This window comes from Halichoerus grypus, chromosome 12, assembly GCF_964656455.1.
Source record: "Halichoerus grypus chromosome 12, mHalGry1.hap1.1, whole genome shotgun sequence".
Classification (NCBI taxonomy): Eukaryota; Metazoa; Chordata; class Mammalia; order Carnivora; family Phocidae; genus Halichoerus; species Halichoerus grypus.
The window spans coordinates 61,466,660-61,488,283 of NC_135723.1; the positions used below are offsets into that span (position 1 = coordinate 61,466,660).

General features: G+C 36.6%; 1 protein-coding gene across 6 annotated transcripts in view; it reads left to right on the forward strand.

Annotated features, from left to right (window-relative positions):
- Window positions 1-21,624, forward strand: part of ZNRF2 (zinc and ring finger 2) — a 140,667-nt gene that overhangs the window by 83,083 nt on the left and 35,960 nt on the right. For 4 of the 6 annotated variants that reach the window (XR_013442806.1, XR_013442807.1, XR_013442804.1 and 1 more), the window contains exons 4-5: window positions 1,482-1,561; window positions 4,987-5,240. Coding sequence is in view for 1 of the 6 variants with exons in the window: in XM_036074475.2 (XP_035930368.2) it covers window positions 1,482-1,539 (58 nt within the window). In the remaining 5 variants the exon portion in view is untranslated. Of the gene's footprint in view, window positions 1-1,481; window positions 1,562-4,986; window positions 20,872-21,624 lie in introns of those variants that run through there. The other 2 variants (XM_036074475.2, XR_013442808.1) reach the window with 2 other exon arrangements.

The following is a 21,624-nucleotide window of genomic DNA, read 5'->3' on the forward strand; positions in this document are numbered from 1 at the left end:
TGGTGGGGGGGGCAGGGGTAGAGGGAGAGGGGGAAAGAGAGAATCCCAAGCAGACTCCACACCTAGTGCGGAGCCCCATGGGGGGCTCGGTCTCACAACCCTGAGACCATGACCTGAGCTGAAATCAAGAGTTGGACGCTCAACCAACTGAGCCACCCGTGCGCCCCAATTCAGTACTTCATTTTAAGGGATGTTTCAGTAGACCAGGGGACCACTAGAGCCAAGTAAGTAGGATAGAGAGCAGGCTGAGAAGCCAATTTGGGCATGATTATTTAGACAATAAAAGTCTTAATAGCAACAGAAATTATTTTAAGATATTTGAAAGAATATTGTGTGGATGAGATACTTTACCTTTTTTCCTTTTAATTTCATCCATTATTTTTACCCACCAAACTATCCTATCAGGATATGAGAAGGATACATAATAATTTTGCCTGTAAGCATATTAGCCAAGCCTTCTGATTTGACAGTTGTCAACAATGAGAATGTTGAGCAGTTTGAATTCTGCTTGGGTAACTTTCTAGCTGTTGGACAAGTTACTTAACCTTATCAAGGCCTTACCATTTATCACAATGAACTAAAACTTTCTGCAGTGATGAAAATATTTCATATCTGTGTGTCTAGTAGAATAGCCAATAGCCGTGCATGTGGCTTTTGAGCACTTGAAATGTGATAGTGTGACCGAGGAACTGCATTTTTCTTTTATTTAATCATAATGAATTTAAATAGCCACATATGGGTTGTGGCTACTGCACTGAACAATGCAGATCTAAATGAGGATAATTATACGCACCCTAATATTTAACTTCTAATAAAATCACAAAATATAAATGCAATTGGATGATAGTATTTTTATTTGTGTATGTATATGTATTGTAGAGTGGGATAGAATTAAAAGGCTATATATGTGAGTATTGAAATATAGTCGTTTAAAAGATGCAGTACTGTCAAGAATTAGAATTTAAAAGCTGTTTTTGATTACATTGATAGGTACATGAACAGATTGTATTTGCATGAATGAATATTTTGAAGAGAAAAATATCTGTCCAGATTTGTCACGTAATTTTGAATATTGGTAAAGTGTTAGTTCTTTAGATTCTCTTTTGGTAATGGTTGTTCTACTTAAACTTTAAAGTACTTTATAGCATAATTTTGCAACGGTTATTTCCTTAACTGCTTTGAATAATCAAAATGGGGGATGCCTGGCTGGCTCAGTCAGAAGAGCATGCCACTTGATCTTAGGGTCATGAGGTTAGCCCCACGTTGGGTGTAGAGATTACAAAAAAAAAAAAAAATCAAAATGTAATAAACAGATCCTTATCTTTTATTTACATATGCCAAATATACTCATTTAAAATATTGAAATTTTTTTCCTGTAAATATATATTAAGGTCAAGAAGTAAGAATTTTTATTATGGCTGTCATGATATCAATAATTAAACAATAAGTGTTTCAATTTTTCTGGTTTTGTTCTTTTCTAGCTGCATAGATGAATGGTTTGAAGTAAATAGATCTTGCCCTGAGCACCCTTCAGATTAAGCATCAACTTCCTGTTTTATAGGTAATTCTCCCTTTTTCTGTTTTAATTGCTTTTAAGCTTGTTACTTGAGTTATACATTCTCAGCCACCATTTTAATTCATTCATTTACTTATTGAAGTGTGTGTGTGTGTGTGTGTGTGTGTGTGTGTGTGTATGTATGTGTCCCAGACATTGTGTTAGGTTACTGTGTAAAAAACTCACATGAAAAGATACATAGAAAGCAACTTTATTGATTCCAGAAGAAAGTCATATATTGAGTAACTTCTCCATTCTTGGTACTTTAAAACACATTTAATTTTAGTTTAGTGCTTAAACCCATGAAGTATATGGTTTGTATAAACTTCATACATGTACTGCACATACGTACATATCAGTACATATTACCCTGTTTTACCACTAAGAAATCTGAAGGCCCAGAGTAATTAATTTCATAACTTTAAGAAGCAGTATGCACAATAGTCCAAGGCATGCATTTAGTAAACAGAATCAAATTCTGTACTCTTATTCCAAACTTGACAGGTATGTTCTTAGGTAATGCAACATAATATTATAATTCTAATCATCATAATTAGTTAACATTTATGGTGCATTATTATGCGCCAGGCATTGTTCTAAGCATTTTACATCTACTAATAACTCATCTAATTGTTGTAACAACCCTTTGAGCTCAGGACTCTTGCTATTCCTTTTCCCATTATACAGATGAGGAAACAAAGTTAGAGGTTACAGAACTTGACTAGTCAAGCTAGTTCCTTGGTAGAACTGGGACTTGAACCCAGGCGTATTGGCTGCAAAGATTGTGTTCTTATCTATTTTGCTATAATTAGGTAGGAGCATTTTCTTCAAAAAGTTGCATCATGTACTCATTCATTCAGTTTAATCTTGCACCTTAATATCCTCAACATGTTATATAGTGCCAGTCTATACAGTAGGAGGAAAAGCGAAAAAAAAGATGAATTTTAAACCAAATACAGAATTTGTTTTGCTCTGCTGATTTAGCTGCTTATCCTGCATTATCTGAAAATGTTCAGTGAATTGAATGATAAACTCACTATTGTTTTTTCCATATTCCATGAAGTGAGTTAAATGACATCATTTAGCTTTGAAAAAGTAGTTAATTTAATTGATATCTTCATATATATGAAAAGCTTTTTATGAGAAGACTTGCAGAAATGACATAAAGCACTGGGTTTTTACATCCAGGCAGAACATTTTAGCCAATCCAGGAATTGTTTCAGGAGTTGGAATCTCTGTGTTCAGAAACCTAAGACGGTAACCGCCAACAGTCTTTTCTGAATGGCTAAGACTAAAGATAGGAAACTGAAACGGATCATTGCCCTTAATGAGGATAATTTAATAGCAGCAGATTAGAGTATTGACAGAGGAGATTTGAGATTACTGAATAGCCGTTATAGCAACCGAAGTAAGAATGCAGCACGAAGTGAGACCTCTGTCACAATTACAGTAGGGTTCTTCGTGGGAAATGGGAACTCCTTGGGAAGCTGGAGGGTATGAGAAGACTGTCAGCTTTTTTTTTTTTTTTTTTAAGATTTTATTTAGTTATTTGACAGAGACACAGCGAGAGAGGGAACACAAGCAGGGGGAGTGGGAGAGGGAGAAGAAGGCAGCAGGGAGCTCGACGTGGGGCTCGATCCCAGGACCCTGGGACCATGACCTGAGCTGAAGGCAGACGCAGAACGACTGAGCCACCCAGGCACCCCAGACTGTCAGCTTTTGAACCTTTTCCCATGAGGTGATTCAGAGCAGACCTTGACACACTGGAAGTATGAATTGGGATAAGATTTCTGTATAAAAGAAGAGTGGCGATGGAGTGATATTTTGAGTATATGTGCAGGTATGTTTTTATTTCAAGGTGAACGGGTGTTTTGAAGAGGATGCTTTGGAATATCTTCACTGTAACCGTATGTCTGGGCCAATAAACTAAAAGTATAGCTAAAATTATAGAAGCATTTAAAGAGAAGTACTAAAAACTCGTGCTAATAAAATGAAATTTTTATCTTAGTATTTTACATACCAAGATAATATGTCTAAAGTTTTCACCTATAGATAAAACATGCCTTTTAGAGGCAGTAAACTTTTTTATGTGAGATGGGATTTTATGGTCATAAAAGTGTTTTTATTTCATGATCCAATCAGCTAAATTTTTCCTTTAGTGTTACAATGAGCTTATGGGGTATAAGGAACATGTGTTTCATCTCATAGTCAATATACATGTTGGTCTTAAACAGCATTTCAGTTTCCTTACTTATGTATCAGTGTTATCTTTTTATTGATTTTTTTTTTTTTTTAATATATAGAACCTTAGTTTGGTGGCAGCTGCTCTCACAAATCTTATAAATCAATGGAATCTGGGGCGCCTGGGTGGCTTAGTTAGTTAAGCGACTGCTTTCAGCTCAGGTCATGATCCTGGAATCCTGGGATCGAGTCCCACATCGGGCTCCTGGCTCAGTGGAGAGCCTGCTTCTCCCTCTGACCCTCTCCCCTCTCATGCTGTTTCTCTCTCTCTCTCTCTCTCTCAAATAAATAAATAAATAAATAAAATCTTTAAAAAAATTTTTAAAAAATCAATGGAATTTGTCTCTATGGGTCTTGAAGAGTCATTTTTACAAATGTACAGACATGGAATATCTTAACTCAAATTTTTGCTTCTGTGCTGACTGCTCTTATTTGTCAAATGATAAATTCCTCCCATCCCTTTTGCTGTCTTAGATTAAATGTGTGGGTTTGAAGAGAATTTATTGTTGTTAAAACATTTATTTATTTATTTTTAAAGATTTTATTTATTTGTCAGCACACAAGCAGGGGGAGCGGCAGGCAGAGGGAGAGGCAGGCTCCTCGCTGAGCAGGGAGCCCGATGTGGGACTCAATCCCAGGACCCTGGGATCATGATCTGAGCTGAAGGCAGATGCTTAACCAACTGAGCCACCCAGGCGTCCCGGTTGTTAAAACATTAAAAAAAAAAAAAAAAAGCAACATATAGCAGCACATACAGCATTTCTGATGTTCTTCAGCCTAAGAATTTAATGGACAGCCCAAAATAGATACACATAACAATCTAAGGTTTTGATTAGTTAGGAAATTGTTTACTATTTTTATTGGAGGTTGTTAGTTATTTAGGGGAAGGTTAATAGGTGTGTAGGTGTTACGTGTTGTGTGTGTTCTGTACTTCGGTGTGGTCTTTATTGTGGAGGGAGAATGACTGTTACGTGGTGGCTATTTTTTGTGACTGTTTTAAGCTTTAATTGGTCCTTCTGTCCTTAATCTGTTCTTTTGCAGAACACTAATTTTAGGAGTTTTTAGAATAGTAAGTGTATGAAAATGTATAGCAATGTAAAGCAGTGTTCCTGGGGAAATGGGTGTTGTATTTTGATTTGTATTAGTATTATGGACCACTGCTTAAACGTTATGCATCTGCTTCTACACAGGTTTTCTTGTCTTTCCAAGATGCTTGAAAAACTGAGAGGATATGAGGATCTGTCTTTGGAAAAAGAAAAACAAAACTGCAGGCATATTCAGCCAGAAATCTGAGTTCTGTGAGAGATGGACAATCAATCATACAGGGGGATAACCCTGCTGAAGAGAGGACAGTTGCCACAGAACTCAGTGTACCAAACATGCATATAAAGGACACACAGGGATTTTGAAAATGCTGCACATCCCTTAATAGTCATCTACATAGGTAACACTGATAAACATTTTGTATTCAGACGCCAAAGTTAACTGATTTAGAAGTTGATTTTATTAAGTTCTGTAGAGCCGCGCAACTAGTTGTGTTTTGACTTGTTTTTTAGTTGGGGGTCACTTTATTTTCCCCAACACGATGTTTCTGCATTCATCTATTCTTAAACTGAAGACCACATAACATACTTCTTATAAATTAAAGTCTTAAATGTGAAACCAAGAAGTGTAATCAAGCAGTAAAACATTGTCTGAATGTAGACCACGATCTCAAGTTCTTCAATTTTTTTTTCCCCCAAGAGTGGAAAATAGACTTCTACATAGGAGAGCTAAAGTATGTTAATATTTGAAATGAGAGGTGTAACAGTACCAGAATGCAGTCCAAAGAGTAAATCAAGTTACATAATTGCATTTTAATGAACTAAATTGAATTGCGATTTATTAAATGTATTATTTCCTCCTAAGTAAAACTGCTCAATAATCAGTGATGAATCATCTTGCAGCTATGCAACTTTAAAAAAAAAAATACAAATTACCAATTTTAAGTGCTGCCAGCTATAATAACTTTGTTTTAACGGGTATTTTTATTTGTTCTTTTCATGTAATTATTTTATTGTGCTTTGCATCTCCAGTTTTCCCACATTTGGGTAGAATGTTTAGCAGGTTGTAAACTTAGTAACTTATGAAAAGGGTAAAATATAATTTTCTTGAATGGCACTTGGAATAATTTGAGGGACATTTTATATACTTTTAAAAATCAATTTAATTGGGATGCCAGATTTATAGCAATTTGCATCTTTAATTTTCCAGATAATCTGGAGGTTAGTGTTTGATAAATGATTTTTTAAAGCAAATATGAAGATTTTGTTAATTTATAATTTATTAATGTGTTATTACTGTAATTGAAAATGTTATAGAGACTTTTAAATTCAGTCTTGTGTAGAAGGAAAATGTATTAAGCAAAATTATGTGAATAAATATTCCCACAAAATACATTTGGATGGTTAAAAAATACTGGAAGAGAGCAATCAGGGCTACAATAGTGAATGTCTTTTTTTTTTTTTTTTTTAATATAAAAAGATACCAATAAGTAGATTTCATATTTTCATCATATAGGGAAAATGTTATCAGTGAACATTTAAGCAGTGCACTTTACTTGGTATAATTGAAAGTTGCACAGTACTGTTTCCTTATTTTAAACTGTATTTAAATATTTGCTTTTCTATTTAATGCTGCTACTCTTATTCTCAAATTTTTTCCCTATTTCTGCTTCTGTTTCATATTTTTTTGAAAGGGCATGTACAGGAGCAACTGCTGCTACCCAGAAAAATTGGTGTTTTAGAAGCAATTAAAAGAATTTTTCATTGCTTTTTGTGTGATCCTAGACCAGATAACATTTTCCCTAAAGTTATGCTGTGAAATGCCTTTAGTTATGCTGCAATTGACAAAAGCATCCAAAACCTCAGTTGTGACCACGGACAGCATGATTTCATAGGTGCTTTTTAAACCAGTTATGGGAAATACTCTTCCCTCAAGGAAAATATTCTTTCCTTAAATTTTTTTCTGTTATCATGAAATCTTAATACGAATCCATTTTGTTTCACATTTTTAATTTTGAAAGCTTTCACACATAGACACATACCCACTCCCCCCCCAGGAGAAGCCTCAAAGAATAGTCTGTGAATGATTCATTTTTTTCTACTACTGGTATATTGTTATGGTAAGAATTATTTTGTTGTCTTCCGTTCTTGAAGGCAGAGATTAACTCTGGCTATGGTAATTACCTATTAATATTCTCCTGGAAGTTGATTTTCAGATACGATTTACTCATGGACTTTTTAATTTCCTAAGCTTATGTTCTTTTCCTTGTTTGTCTGTACCGTGCTCTCGGTCTCTCGCTCAGCCTCTGATTGTCACAGGGTCCTGTGCGGCAGCTGCTACGGTGGGAGCCTGTGCTGTAGAAGGAAGTTCAGTGTTCATTTGTGCCGAGTGCTATTTGATTATTATATTTGTCTAGAACAGTATTTACTTAAAATCTGTTTATAGCAATCCCTTTTTTGTTAAAATTGACAGAGGTTAGCATTTTTTTACTTTAAGTTCAGTCTCCATCAGTGATTCCCTAAAAGAGAAATTGAAAAGAAAATGTTTTTATAGCCCAGATACTCTGGTTTTTATTCAAAGTCAAAGTTGCTACTCTGGAAAATATTACAATATTCTACATAATGTGGCTTACAATATTTGTAAATCTGTACGTGGACACGAATAGTGTAAGTAGGATATAAAATCACATTAGATATATTTAAGTACGTAGCTTGAAACTACTGACAACTGAATATTATGGAGGCAAAATAAAGATAAAAAACCTAGACACCAAGTTGGTGGTAGCTTTCTAGAATCTTTGTAAATACATATTTTCCAATAAGATCACACTTACATATTTAGAAAGCAATATGTTCTGAAATTTCACTTTAGTGCCACTCTTCATAATGGGTTTATTGCCAATTTTGACTCCTCGTTTTACTTTGATCTGGCTCTTTGGGTTTTGTTGTTGTTGCCAGAATGTATAAGAGATAGTAAGATGATTCTATCTTACTTCTTGACTTTTTGCCAGAGAAATTAGACTAAGCCTCATCTTAATCTCTGTTTTTCAGAACTGGTTATAAATCTGATATAGATTGTATTTTAAGAGCAGTGTTTGTGATTGAAATATAAATAGTGGTTTCTATAACTGATTTTTTTTGTGATAGCTGAACAACATTTAAAAGGCCATGTTGTTAACCTGCATGCTATATGGGTTTTGGTTTCTTAGTGCAAGTCTTATATTTCTTTTAAATGTTATACTGTTATTTCAGTTCTCACCCACTAAACACTGTATTAGAATGTAGCCCAAAATGCCTGAGGGTGTGGCACTGTTAGCATATTTGCAATATGTATTTTGAGAAGATTTCAGGTTAAAAATGTATACATGAAAATGGCATATTCCTTTTCAAAGCTTATTTTACTTTCTAAATTTGGGTATAATGAAGTTTAAGAGCAGTCGTTTAAATTAACTTCCTATATAGCAAGACTAAGAGATATTTCTTTAAATGAAAAAGACAATAAATTAAATGTAAATATTACCTAATTTTATATACTAACTTGGAGAGTTGAAGAAAGGAAATTTCCTAACAATGAGCTACTACATTCGAACAAAGCATGAAACTCTTTCTAAAAATTCAAGAATAATTGAATTTCGTATCTGGTTGATAATCCATATTATGCATCAATAATATCCAAACCATCTAATTTTTTCCACAGAGCAGGTTTCCATATAAATCAGATTATTGAGAACTTTGTAAAACTGCATAGAGGTAAATGTTGCTTATTAATTGTGAGTACAGTTTGTTAGTTGCGGGAAATCTTCTGGTTCATTGGGGCCATTTTCTTGCAGTTGGATCTATCCTGAGGTGAACTCAATACATATTGACAATGTGTTAAATGTGAAGTGTCCCTTGTTCTTGTACAGATACTTTCTAAGTTTAAAAAAAAAAAAATTCCAGCATGCCGGTATTTTGTCTTTGGCCTATCACCCCACAACCCCTTTTTTGAAGTGTGTAACTTCTGATTTTTTCTTTGGCTATATTGTGAATAACAGTAGTTAAATTATCTGTTTTATTGTCTACTTTTCTTCTCTATCCAGATCTTTTCATTCTGAAACTAAATTGCTCCTTGGTTTTCTTTAGAGGAAGTTGCTACGTGGAAGTTGCTACTAGTGATTCTTACTGGGGAACAGCTGAATGGGTACAACTTTTGGTAATAACTTACCCAGGCAGTACTTTGAGTGCCATGTTCTGTGAGTGCTGTGTTTAAGTTAGGAAGCTGAATGTTCTTTTTAAATCACAGAATTCCTGAATTGAATGGGAAATACCTGGTCTTTGAAGTTCAGCTGATTCTCTGGAAAGAACTAAACGCATTGAAGAAAACCAGATATGTTAATATTAAGTTTTAGCTGAAACATTACTATACTTAGGGGGGTTGGTATATTTTCAGATACTTAAGCCATCATTAATTTTAGACCAGTGGCTAATAATAAGATAAATTGTTGGTTGCTTGTTTATAGAGAAGCAAAGAGCAGTATGGCATAAACTCACATCCCAGAAATAAAGGAAAAATTTTTAAGTGATACTGTAGTATCTGTCAACCAACATTGTGCTTCTTAGCTCTGCCCTGGACTGTGAGGCACCTGTCAGGACCCCACGTCTTAGAATATGTGACTGATTTCTCCTATTATAAATTTTCATGCCTTCCTTTTTGATTTGATATGCTGAGATTGATAGGTACCAATGGTTTAATGTTTATAAGCTTACAGTTTGCCTGTGCCCTCTTTCCAGTGAACCTGGTGCTAGCATTTTGAAAAGGTTACATTTTAGTCAATAGCATTTTGGACACCTGTGTGCATATGATACAGTTAACAGACCTTATGGGGAGATAAAAAGAGATTTTGGAATTTGATGATGGTATTGGTCTTTATTACAGAAATCCATTACATTTTATTTCTTTGCAATGACTGAGTATCAGTTTCTTAGAAAAATCACAGTAATAATATTCATTGCTTTGTTCATGGTTTCAACAGTGACTCTTCTGTAATACCTCTTACTTTCCTCTATTAGAAAGTACTTTCCTGTTAAATAAGGTATCAGAAGCATCCATCACAAGAAATATAGAAAGTGTATTAGGAACAACTTGTATTAGTATGTTCTAAACTAAAATGGAACAATTAATTACTGCCATTTTAATAAAACTTCCAAATGATCTTGCCAAATTATCCTGTTATTTAGAAATAGAAAATAGAATGTTTTCGAGGAAATTTGTCATACCTGCTGTAATGTCTAGAAGTTGACAGTATATTACAATAAAACAGAATTATCTGATTGCTGAAAGGTTACCATGAATTAACTGTTTCTTTATCTATTTTTGTATACCCATTAAGTTAAACGTCTAAAATAGCTTGAGAAACAACTATGGTGGTAATGAACAAAGAGGTCTTCATTACCATAACCAGAAGTAAAAATGTACTTTGAAATTTCTAATGTGAAACCTATTTGTACATTTTTTAATTGAAATATGATTGTAGTAGAGCTCTTAAGCTTTGGGAGGGATGGTCTGTCAATATGTAATCATAACTTTTAAAAATTTAGATTGTATTTGGTAATGTTACATTATGTTTTAAAAAGAGGAGTAATCTTTTGAAGCGCAGTTTTCATGATGTAAGAGGTATTGAGCTTTGTAGCAGAGTGGTTAAGAACACAGTTCTGGAGCCAGACTGCCTGGTTTTGCTATCTCTTTGACATTGGGCGAGATGCTTAACTTCTCTGTGCCTTGCTTCTGCCTATAAACCTATAAAAAGAGGTGAAGAAACTACTACCTACCTCAAGGTTGTTGTGAGGCTTAATGGGGAAGGTACATGTATGCACCAGACACACAGTAAACAATAATACTAGGGGTTATTATAGGCAATAAAAATATCTGTGCCCATCTATGAATAAATAATTTTTGTTATTCTCTCCAGTCACGAGGTAGCAATGTCTTAGACTTTAGCTGATGCGTTTAAGAAACCTACGTATATAATAGAAGACATTGTGGATTCTGTTCTTCCTTCTTGCTAAAATCTAGAGATTTACTGTCCCAGCAATTCTGTATTAAGCATACTTGGTTCTGTGGACTGTTAGGGACCAAGAATAACAGAAATCTAAGCTAGCTAACCTCTAAGACCTTAATCTTTAGTGGGGGAAGCAAATAAGTAAGCAAGCATATAATAAAGAGTAGTAATTGCTGTTATGGACATGTATGCAAGGTATAGTAGGGGTAGTGAGGAAGGTCACTGGATTAGGCAAGAGAATGATGAAACAAAGTTTTTAAGAACAGATCATACATAACTCCAGGGGATATGGATAAAAGGACATGTGCAGTGGGAGGTTTGGGAAGGGTATTCCTAAGGCAGAGAGCATAGCGCATACAAGCAGGACATTCTAGGAGACTTGCTATGTCTAGAGAGGTAAGCAGATAGCAAAGCACGAAGGGATATATGTGCCAAACTACAATTGGAGGATTTTTTTTTTTTTTAAGGTTTTATTTATTTGACAGAGAGAGACACAGTGAGAGAGGGAACACAAGTAGGGGGAGTGGGAGAGGGAGAAGCAGGCTTCCTGTGGAGTAGGGAGCTCGATGCGGGGCTCGATCCCAGGACCCTGGGATCATGACCTGAGCCGAAGGCAGATGCTTAATGACTGAGCCACACAAGCGCCCCACAATTGGAGGATCTTAAGCAGGAAAAAGACAGTCACATTTACTCATCAGATTAGAGAAGAATGAAACTAGAGGCAGAGAGACTTTGTTAGAAAATGGATAGCAGTTCAGGCAAGATAGAGGCAAAACTAAAGGAATGACAATAGGGAAAGGAAAGATGAAGAACTTAAAAATTTAGAGAGGAAAATGAACTCAGCTTGGTAATCATTTACATGTGGGGGGATGAGAGACCAGACAAGGATAACTCCATCTGTACTTTCTCCACATCGTGAAGGGGTGAGTCTTAAGGACAGAATATCTCTACTTGGGGAAAGCTGATTATGTCAGAAATATTCCTGGAGAACCTGAGATAAAGAACACCAACTCTAACATAAAGAAATTGGATCTGAAATGGGAGGCAGAGCCTTGAGAAAGAAGCCAGACAGGAATAGTTGGCAAGTTGTGAGAAGGCAAAAGAATATACGGGGGGGTGGGGGGGGTGCTGTAAGGGTTCAGGAGTTGTCTAGCCACAAACGTTGCCAACACTGTTAGAAGAGTCAGTAAGTGCTTGATAAGTGGGGTACGCTGCACCAGTACAATGACGTCTAGGTTGGTTGAGTTGGACCTCTCCCAAAACCCCACCCTCACATTCCCCCTTAACTTCAGATGCCTGTTGGAATAGGGCCATGTTTTCTCAGGTTTGCGTGGTGAAATGCTAAGATGCATTCTGAAATATGAGGTTTTCTCTCTGGTCCTTTTGTCCCAGACCCTTTGCATTATGCTCGTCTTCTCAGCCACTCACAGCAGAAGGAAGGTATTACTGGAAGTAGAGTATTTGTAGAATTTGGTAGACAGGAAAGGTGGATGCTACTTTGCGATAGGTGAGTTAGGCTGAGCAAGAGGAGGACCAGAAGAGGTTTATTAATTTCTGGAAGGCTATGCGTTGCCAGTGGGTGCTTCATGATTATCTTTGTTCAGTGAAGGACAGAAAAAGAGGACTGATAAGCTTATATTTAGTTCCTGGAAAAGCAGCAGAAACCCTGGGATATCCTTGTATTATATTAGGTCAGGTAGTCCGTTCTCCTCACAGATTCCCTCATCTAATACAGCATATCTGTGGGGACACCAAACTTTCACAGGTTTCTCCGAATTGGTTCAAAGATGCACCGGTAGATAACTTGGAACTTCCTAGACCAGGAATTCCTACAAAGCAAGGCCTGTTAGAATAATAGAAACTTAACACCTTAGAGGGAATTGTCCTACAATGTAAAAAAACAAAAAAACCTTATATTCAAAAATATAATTGCATGATTTAAGATTTGACTTCTCATGTAAAATAAAGTGAGAATACTTTTTCTGCAACACCTTAATGATGCCATAATTTTAAGACCGTTGTTAAATTCTGCCATATAGTGCCTTACTCGTGTGGTTCTTTTCCATGAACTTAACGAATTCAGTGTTCATTATTTTATGAGAGTTAAAAAGTACCTGACCAAAAAATAACTTCCCAACAAAGTCAGTATAAGACTTAAATTCTTTCTGATTGGCTTGATAATTTAGTAGCTGGGTAACTGAAAACAAACTATATACTGTTAGCAATGCAGATTTATATTTCAGAAAAATACCAAATAACTGGATGTCCTGAACATTTTAAGGTAGCTCATTTATAAATTAAAGTGTTACTAAATCTGTAAATGTTAAGGATATTTGTTATCCAAATAGAGGATATCCATCAAGGGGGGTCAAACAGCATACAGTTCATCACTGTTGGAGTTCAAACATTGCAAAGGTTAAAGGCCTTCCTAGGTCTTTAAATATCCAAACTATTGTCATTTTAGCATGTAATTGGTATAAAAATTGTCAATGAGATATTTTTAGATGTTTTTTCAATTTTTGAAATCTGAGGTATGTTATAGCACATCTGTATTTGGAAATAGCCACATTTTAAGTGCTCGAGAGCCATATGTGACCAGGGGCTGATAGGTCTAGATGACTCTGGGAGGTTGGTTTTCCACTCTAATCTATCCTCACCTAAATATTTTTGAAGGTCCTATAATTCAAACTTGGTAAAGACCTTGGTCTCTGAAAGTTAATTAGGTACAATGCGTGACCAGAGCTAATCCTCTTTTGTTACTAAACTGAGTCAGAGTTCCCTAATTTTTTCAGTGAGACTGGAAATACCTTGAAAAGGTTGATGATTTAAGGAATCCTCTTTATTTGCTTTCACAAATGTCACTGGCTTTGTTATGACTACAGAGTTTTGGTAAAGATGCACAAGCTCTGAATAACTGAGTCAGTGTTATAGTTAGGAGTTGGTGTGTTTGTGGTGACCAACAGGAATTGTAAGCAGTGCTGAGGAATAGCTCTAGTCCGAGGTGTCCCCTGTGTAGAGCCCTGTGGGAACAGTTGCGTGACTTTCAGGCCTTCTAGCAGTAGTCAACTTTGTACCACATCCATGCTTAAACTGCTAAACTTGTCCACCAGACCCTCATTCACAAACCGAGACTCTTCCAAATCCTTAGCTTTGAGAGTCACCAGTGGTGAAGTTTGAGCTGTCTTCAGTAAGCTGCTCCCTGGTTTGTGTGGGAGTTCTGTGCTCAAGCGCCCTGTTAAAAGGAGTCAGGGGTAGAATTGCCAGGGAGTTTGTCCACAAGGATGGCTACACCATGGGAAAACAGGTATATTGCACGCTTCAACTTTGGGATCCCTGCAAGTCAGTAATCCTTAAAACTTGTCTGAAGATTAGATCAACTTGGGAGGTAGGAAGGGAAGACAGTTTTTTAAAAAATGTTAAGGCCTTTACCCCACACCAGAGATTCTGAGTTCATTGTTGTGTGTGTGGTGTGTATACAGCCAGTCTACGACTTTATCTGGGGTTTTCTCACACCCCAAATGGAGTGTCAGCCCTTGGGGCGGGGGAGGGGGGGCGGGGAGCGCCAAGCATGTCCTAGACCTTACCGCTAACATCTCGCTACATGCCCTCCAGTTCTCTTTCCTCAAACTTACGGTTCTTTTTGACTGCGAAAACCGTGCCTATATCATTACCTATTCTTCCAGCTCCGTGGTTCATAGAATAAACTGCCTGTGTCAGCCAGGCTGGGGTCCTTGAAAAAAAATTTTTTTTTTCCATTTTGCACGCCGAAGTTTGTAGATTGCTAAAAGCCCTTTCTGCCTCCAGAACTCGGCTCTGATAAATCAAAAGCCTTTTAGCTTTCAGGTTCATGTTTCTTCCTTTGGCTTTAAAAAAAAACTTTTGACATCAAAGTTGAGCAATGATGTCTTGCTTTTGATTCTTGTTTGTCCCTCCTGAAGTAGCAGCTGCCCGTGAGTCACTGAGTGAGTGGCCATAAGCACCAGCAACAAAAGGCATGAAAAATGCGGCAGTTACTAGTTCAGAAATAGCATTCTGTTCCACCTACCGCAGTCACCAGAAAGCCACTAGAGGTAACTGTGAGTATGTGAGTAGCTGTTGTGTGATGCTCATTCTCGGAGCTCTGTTGGTAATCTTGAAGTCTTCTCAGCCTGAAGGAGAATGTGTGGGAGTTACTTGAACTGGAACGCAGGGTGAACTGAAGTGTGGGTTCATTCATTTAGCACATATTTATTGAACATTGGATAGAAGTACAATACTGTGTGAGACACTGCCTGGACGCTGATGTGGAAAAAAGACAGGTTCTACCCTTAGGGAGCTTACGATTTCAGTATTTTCAGCAAAGGCTGGTGATGAGGCATGGCATAGCAAATATATAAATAACATGGTGTGTGAAACCTAGTTCTTGAATAAGCATTTGTGTCAGATCTGTCAAGGCACAAGATTATTAAAGTCATTGGAAAACACTTTATGTGACTGTGCGTCTGTTGACAGTTTCATGCTGGTGCCGGCCTTGTATGTGTCAGTGCTGCGCAAACAGGTGAAAACAGATGAAGGTTCTGCAAACACTAGGATTGCAGGGGAGGCAGACAGATTTGTTAGCTCATTGCCATTTTTCAGAGGCCTGGTTCCTCAATCAGAATGGTGATATATTTCTAATCAGATTTTTTTCTTCACAGCTTTTTTTAAAAGCAACTCCAGTAAGTTACAATTTACACACAACAAAAACATTCCTTGTAAGTGTAGTCTGATGAGTTTGGATACATAGATACACCTATGCAGCCATCACCACAATCAAGATAACACTTCCATCACCCCTCAAAAGGTGCCCGAAGCCCCTTTACACCCCGTTCCCACCCATCCACCGTCCACCCCAGGCAGCCGTTGATCTGCTTGTGTCTCTGTAGATGAGCTGAAAACATTCAGTGTGTCCTTTATTTGTGTAAGGCTTGTTTTGCTCAGCATATCTGTGAGCAGCATCAGTGTTATTGCTTGAATCAGTTCTTTCTTGTTGCTGAGTAGTGTCCCATTGTATGACTATCCTACAGTTTGTTAGCCACTCCCCTGTTGGGGGACACTGGGCTCTTTCCAGTTTGGGTTATTATGAATAAAGTGGCTGCGAACACTGATACATAAATCTTTATGTGAACATGTGATTTCATTTCTCTTGAATAAATACCTAGGAGTGGAATAATTGAGTCCTCTGGTAAATATTTGTTTCACTTTCTAAGATATTGCCTAACTGTTTTCCGAAGTGACCGTACCATTTTCCATTCTCCCCAGTGCTGTGTGAGGGTTTTCCCACATTATTGCCAATACTTGCTATTGTCAGTATTTTGAATTTTGGCCATTCTCGTGGGTATGTAGTGGTATCTCGTGATTTAGTTTGAATTTACCTAACCATTAATGATATTAACATCTTAACATTTGTCATTCCTGTCATTCTTTTGGTGGAAGGTCTGTTGAAATCTTTATCCCATTATGTTTAAGTTTTGTGGGGGTATAATTTACACACCATAAAATCCATTCATTTACAGTGTTCTGAGTTCACCCATGTTTAGCATGCATACGTAATTCTTTACTTATTTTTGCTGCATAGTTTTCTATTATATGGATATACCGCATTTTTTCATTCATCAGTTGATGGAAATTTGGATTGTTTCCACTTTTTGGCCATTATGAATAATACTGCTATGAACATCCACTTCAAGTCTTTGTGTGGACATAGGTTTTTTTCATTTGTCTTGGGTAAGTACCTAGAAGTAGAATTGCTAGGCAAAAAGTTTGCCATCATTCTTTTTAAAAAATTTTTTTAATTCACATGCCATAAAATCTGCCATTTTGAAGTGTACAATTCAGTGTTTTTAGAATGTTCACAAGGCTGTGCAGTCATCACTGTCTAGTTTTAGAACATTTACATCACTCCAAAAGGAAACCCCATACCCGTCAGTAGTCATGCTCAGTTCTCCCCTTGCTCTTGGGAATCACTAATCTACTTTGTCTCTCTTTGGATCTGCCTGTTCTGGACATTTCATTAAAAAGGAATCATACGATATGTGTCCTTTTGTGTCTGGTTTCTTTGATTTAGTGTAATATTCTCAAGGTTCATCCATGCTATACCACATATCAGTACTTCATTTTTTTAAATGGCTGACTACTATTCCACTGTATGAATACATCACATTTTGTTGATGGACATTTGGGTTGTTAACACTTTTTGGCTATCTTGAATAATACTGCTACGAGCATTTATTTGTGCACAAGTCTTTGTGAACAAATGTCTTCCAATTACCTTGGGTTAGAATTGCTGGGTGGGATGTATGGCGACTTTGTGTTTAACATCATGGAAACTGACAAACTTTTTCCAAAGTGGCTGCACCATTTTACATTCCCACCACCAGTGGGTAAAGGTTTTAATTTCCCCACATCCTCACCTGACACTTGGTATTGTCCGTCTTTTTTAACATAACTATCCTAGTGGCTATGAAGTAGTATCTCATTGTGGCTTTGATTTGCATTTCCCTGACTAACTATGTTCAGCATCTTTTCATGTGCTTATTGGCCATTTGTCTTATCTTTGGAGAAGTGTTGGTTCAAATTCTTTCCCCATTTTAAAATTATTTTTTTATTATTGAGTTTTAAGAATTTTTTTAAAGATTTCTTTATTCCAGAGAGAGAGTATGAGTGTGCTCACACACATGGGAGCAGGGCGAGGGGCAGAGGGAAAGGGAGAGAGGCAGATTCCCCGCCGATCACAGAGCCTGACAGGGCTCCATGTCATGACCCTCAGATCATGACCTGAGCGGAAATGAAGAGTCAGATGCTCAACTGACTGAGCCACCCAGGTGCCCCTTAAGAATTTTTTTAATATGTTCTGAACTCTAGACTTTTGTCAGATACATGATTTGCAAATATTTTCTCCCATTCTGTGCATTGTCTTTTCACTTTTTTTTTTTGATAGGGACCTTTGCAGCACAGAAGTTTTCATCTCGATGAAGTCCAATTTATCTAAATTTTTTTCTTTGTGCTTTAGCTGTCTCTAAAAAACCATCGCCTCATCCAAAGGTACGAAGATTTACACCTGTTTTCTTCTAAGAGTTTTATAATGTTAGCCCTTACATTAGGTCTTTGATCCATTTGGAATTAATTTTTATGTAAAATGTGAGGTGTGGGGGTCCGACTTCATTCTTTTCCATGTGGATGTCCAGTTCCAGCACCATTTGTTGAAAAGACTCTTCTTTCCCCCATTGAAGTATCTTGCCTCCCTTGTTGAAAATCAATTGACTATAAATGTATGGATTTATTTCACAACTCTTAGTTTTCTTCCATTGATCTTTGTCTGTCTATATGCCAGTACCAAACTATAATCTTGTTAACTATATATTTGTAATATGTTTTGGAATGGGGAAGTGTTTTTGGCTTAGAAATGGAAGTTTTTCATGTCACTTGAACTAAAAATTAGGGAATGCCAGTTTGTAAAATATTAGGGTAGCTTTACATTTTTGCATAAACTAAATGATGGTGTCATACCAATAACGGGAAAGTTCTCAACTGGGCATTTTTCCCTTATTCGAGTTGATCATAATCTTGGCTTTACAGTATCTTTACAAACACCTTCCTGCCCTTTCCCTTGTATAGCGGGGTGAAAACTGAAACCATGTTGATGGTTGCTGTTAAGTATTTGACTGTCAAGTTAGTATATAGCTTTCTAAAAATCCTTCTTTGAGAAAGTTCCAAAAATAAATACGTTAAGTACTTACACAGTCAAAGGAAATGTAATATTATCTCAAATCCCATTGTAGATAGATAATCACCCTTAATACTTGGTGACTATACTTACCAACCTGTTTAATTTTCTTCATAGCACTTAGCACTGTCTGACCTCATCATATGTGCTTATTACTCTCCCACCGGAATGTGGATTCCATGAAAGCAGGGATCTTTTCTGTTTTGTTCATTGCTATATCCCCAGAACCTAGAACTGATTCTGGTGCATAGTAACCACTCAATAAATATTTAAGTCGGTGACAGTGTTTTAAAGTATATCATTGTGGTAATTTTTTGATGTGTTAACTTTTGTTGAGATGTGTGAAAGAAAATTATCCACCAATATCTCTGAAATTAGAAATTAAAAATATATAATATATATAATTCAATATAAAATGAAACTGTGCAGTCATCTAACGCTGGGGGCATAGGTTGACCACACCTAAGCTAGTCACATCAGCCTTTTGATCTTGTTCAAGGTTTTGTGTTAGGATATTCTAATGAAAGTGATAGCTTGTATTTGGAGCATTCTCTGAGTGCCTTCCATTGTGCTCAGCACAACTATCTCATTTAATCCTTACAACAACCCTATCAGAAAGGGATTTTCATCCTCATCTTCACAGATGAGGAAACTTGAGGAGACTAAGTGATTTGCCCCAGAGCAAACCAGTGGTACGTAACTGAACTTGAAATTATGAATACAAATATCAGGATTCCTGGCTCCAGAAATTTGAAAGTATACTAGCAGGAGTTTGTAGAGCGTTATAAAGGCAAAGCTCACTGATCTGCCCTCATCCCCACGTTCCCTATTTTCCTTATCCTGCTCTAGAACAACTACCTGACAAACTTTGTTTATTTATTGTCACTCTTTCTCCTTCCAGAATATAAGTGCTGCGAAGTCAGATTAGTCCGTTAGTTTTGTTCACTGTTGCATCCATGGGGTCTAAAACACTACCTGGCATATAGTTGGCTCTCAGGAAGCTAAATGATAAGACTGACATACTGGGGAAGTGTGACAAAGAGGCAAATCTAGTGTAAGGAATATTATCTTTTTACATTGGAGTTTATGAACCAAGAAGCAGGGATATAAGGATATTCACTGGAGGGATGGAGGTTATGACCGTCAGAACTCAAATCAGACCATTGAGTGTTAGGACTTCCAAGGTGTAGGCTTGGGTGGGACTGGAGTCGGGTGGATGGGGCAGTGAAGGGGCTTCCTTTTTTCTTGGACTCTTCTGTAAGATTTGAATTTTTATCATATACATCAGTTACTTAAGTAATAAAAGCATTTTTGGACTTCAATTTCTGGTGATGGCTGACTAATGTTGATTAAAAAAAATAAATGAAAAAATAGAAACTCCCAGGTCACTTTTTGGAGGAAAGTCTGTAACCAAGTGGGTTAATGGAACATTGGAACAACAAAGCTACAAGAGTTGTGATCTGTAAAAGAGGGCTGTGTTGGTGTTCTTGGAGCAGGTGAGGAAAAGAAATAGAAAAGGCAATTTTCCTGGGAGTTTTGTGCAGATTTGCTTTCCTGAAGATTAGCTCCTTAAATACGCATAGTTGGATGGGCCAAGATTCTCAGGATCTGAGCTTGGCAGAAGCACAACAATCTTTGGACAAAGGCTCATCCCAAGCCTTTAATGCTTTCTCAAGGTTAATATGCAGCAAACAAAGATTCTTGCAAGTTATGCAAACAACCTGAATGTGAATGAGAATCAACAGAAATCAGAGATTACATAGACTGGTTACTATAATTGTCATTTTTTAAAGTTTACTGAGATATAATTTACATAAAGTAAAATTCACCCTTTTTAGTGTGCCGTTGTATGAATTTTGATAAATGTGTGTGCTCACATACCCGTCAACACAAGATAGAAATCAGTTCATTACCCACAGAAAGTTCCCTATGCTCCCCTACCTCCCCCAGCTCAAGCCTCCAGCAACTACTGGTCTGTTTTCTTCCCTATAGTTTTGTGTTTTAAAGAATGGCCTGTAAATGAAATCGCATATGGTATGTAGATTTTGAGCCCGCTTCTTTCACTTAGCTAAATCACTTGAGATTCATCCATGTTGTTTTATGTATCAGTAGTTTGGTCCTTTTAATTGCTAAGTAGTAATCCATTGTGAATGTACCATGTTTTGTTCATCATTTACTAGTTGAAGGAGATTTGGGTTGTTTCCAATTTTTACTGATGACAAATAAAGCTGCTGTTAACATTCACCTAAAGGTTTTTGTGTGTGAACAGATTTCATTTCTCTTGGGTGCCTTTCTAGGAGTGGGATTACTGGGTTGTATGACAATTATATGATAAACTTGCCAAACAATTTTTTGAAGCGGTAGTACCATTTTGCATTCCCACCACAATGTACAGGAATTCCAGGGGGTTCACGGCCTCACTGGAACTCAGTATTGGTGTGTGTGGGGGGGTGGTGGTTACGGTTTTACTTTGCTTTTTTTGTTGTTTATTTTTGTTATACTGGGTGTGTGGTTTATCTCATTATTTTTTATTTCCATTTCCCTAATAACAAATGATGTTGAATTATTTTTTCACATTCTTATTTGTTGTCTGTGTATCTTCTTTAAAAGCAAAGGGTTAAACTCATATACATTTTTTTTAAAACTGGGTTTTGTTTTGTTTTTTAGTTATTGAGTCTTGAGAATTCTTTTTATATTCTGAATACAAATCATTTATCAAAAACTTGATTTGCAAATATTTTCTTCTGGTCTGTGGCTTATCTTTTTATTTTGTAAACATATTTCAAAGAGCAGAAATTTTATATTTTGATGGCAGTCCATTTTTTTTTCTTTTACAGATCATGCTTTTGGTGTTGAATCTAAGAAATTCTTGGCTAACTCAGAGTAACAAAGATTTTCTTCTATCTCTTCTAGAACAGATGTGAGCAAACTTTTCCTGTAAAGAGCTACATAGTAATTATTTTAGGCTTTGGAGGCCATAGAGTCTGTGTTGTAGCATGAAAG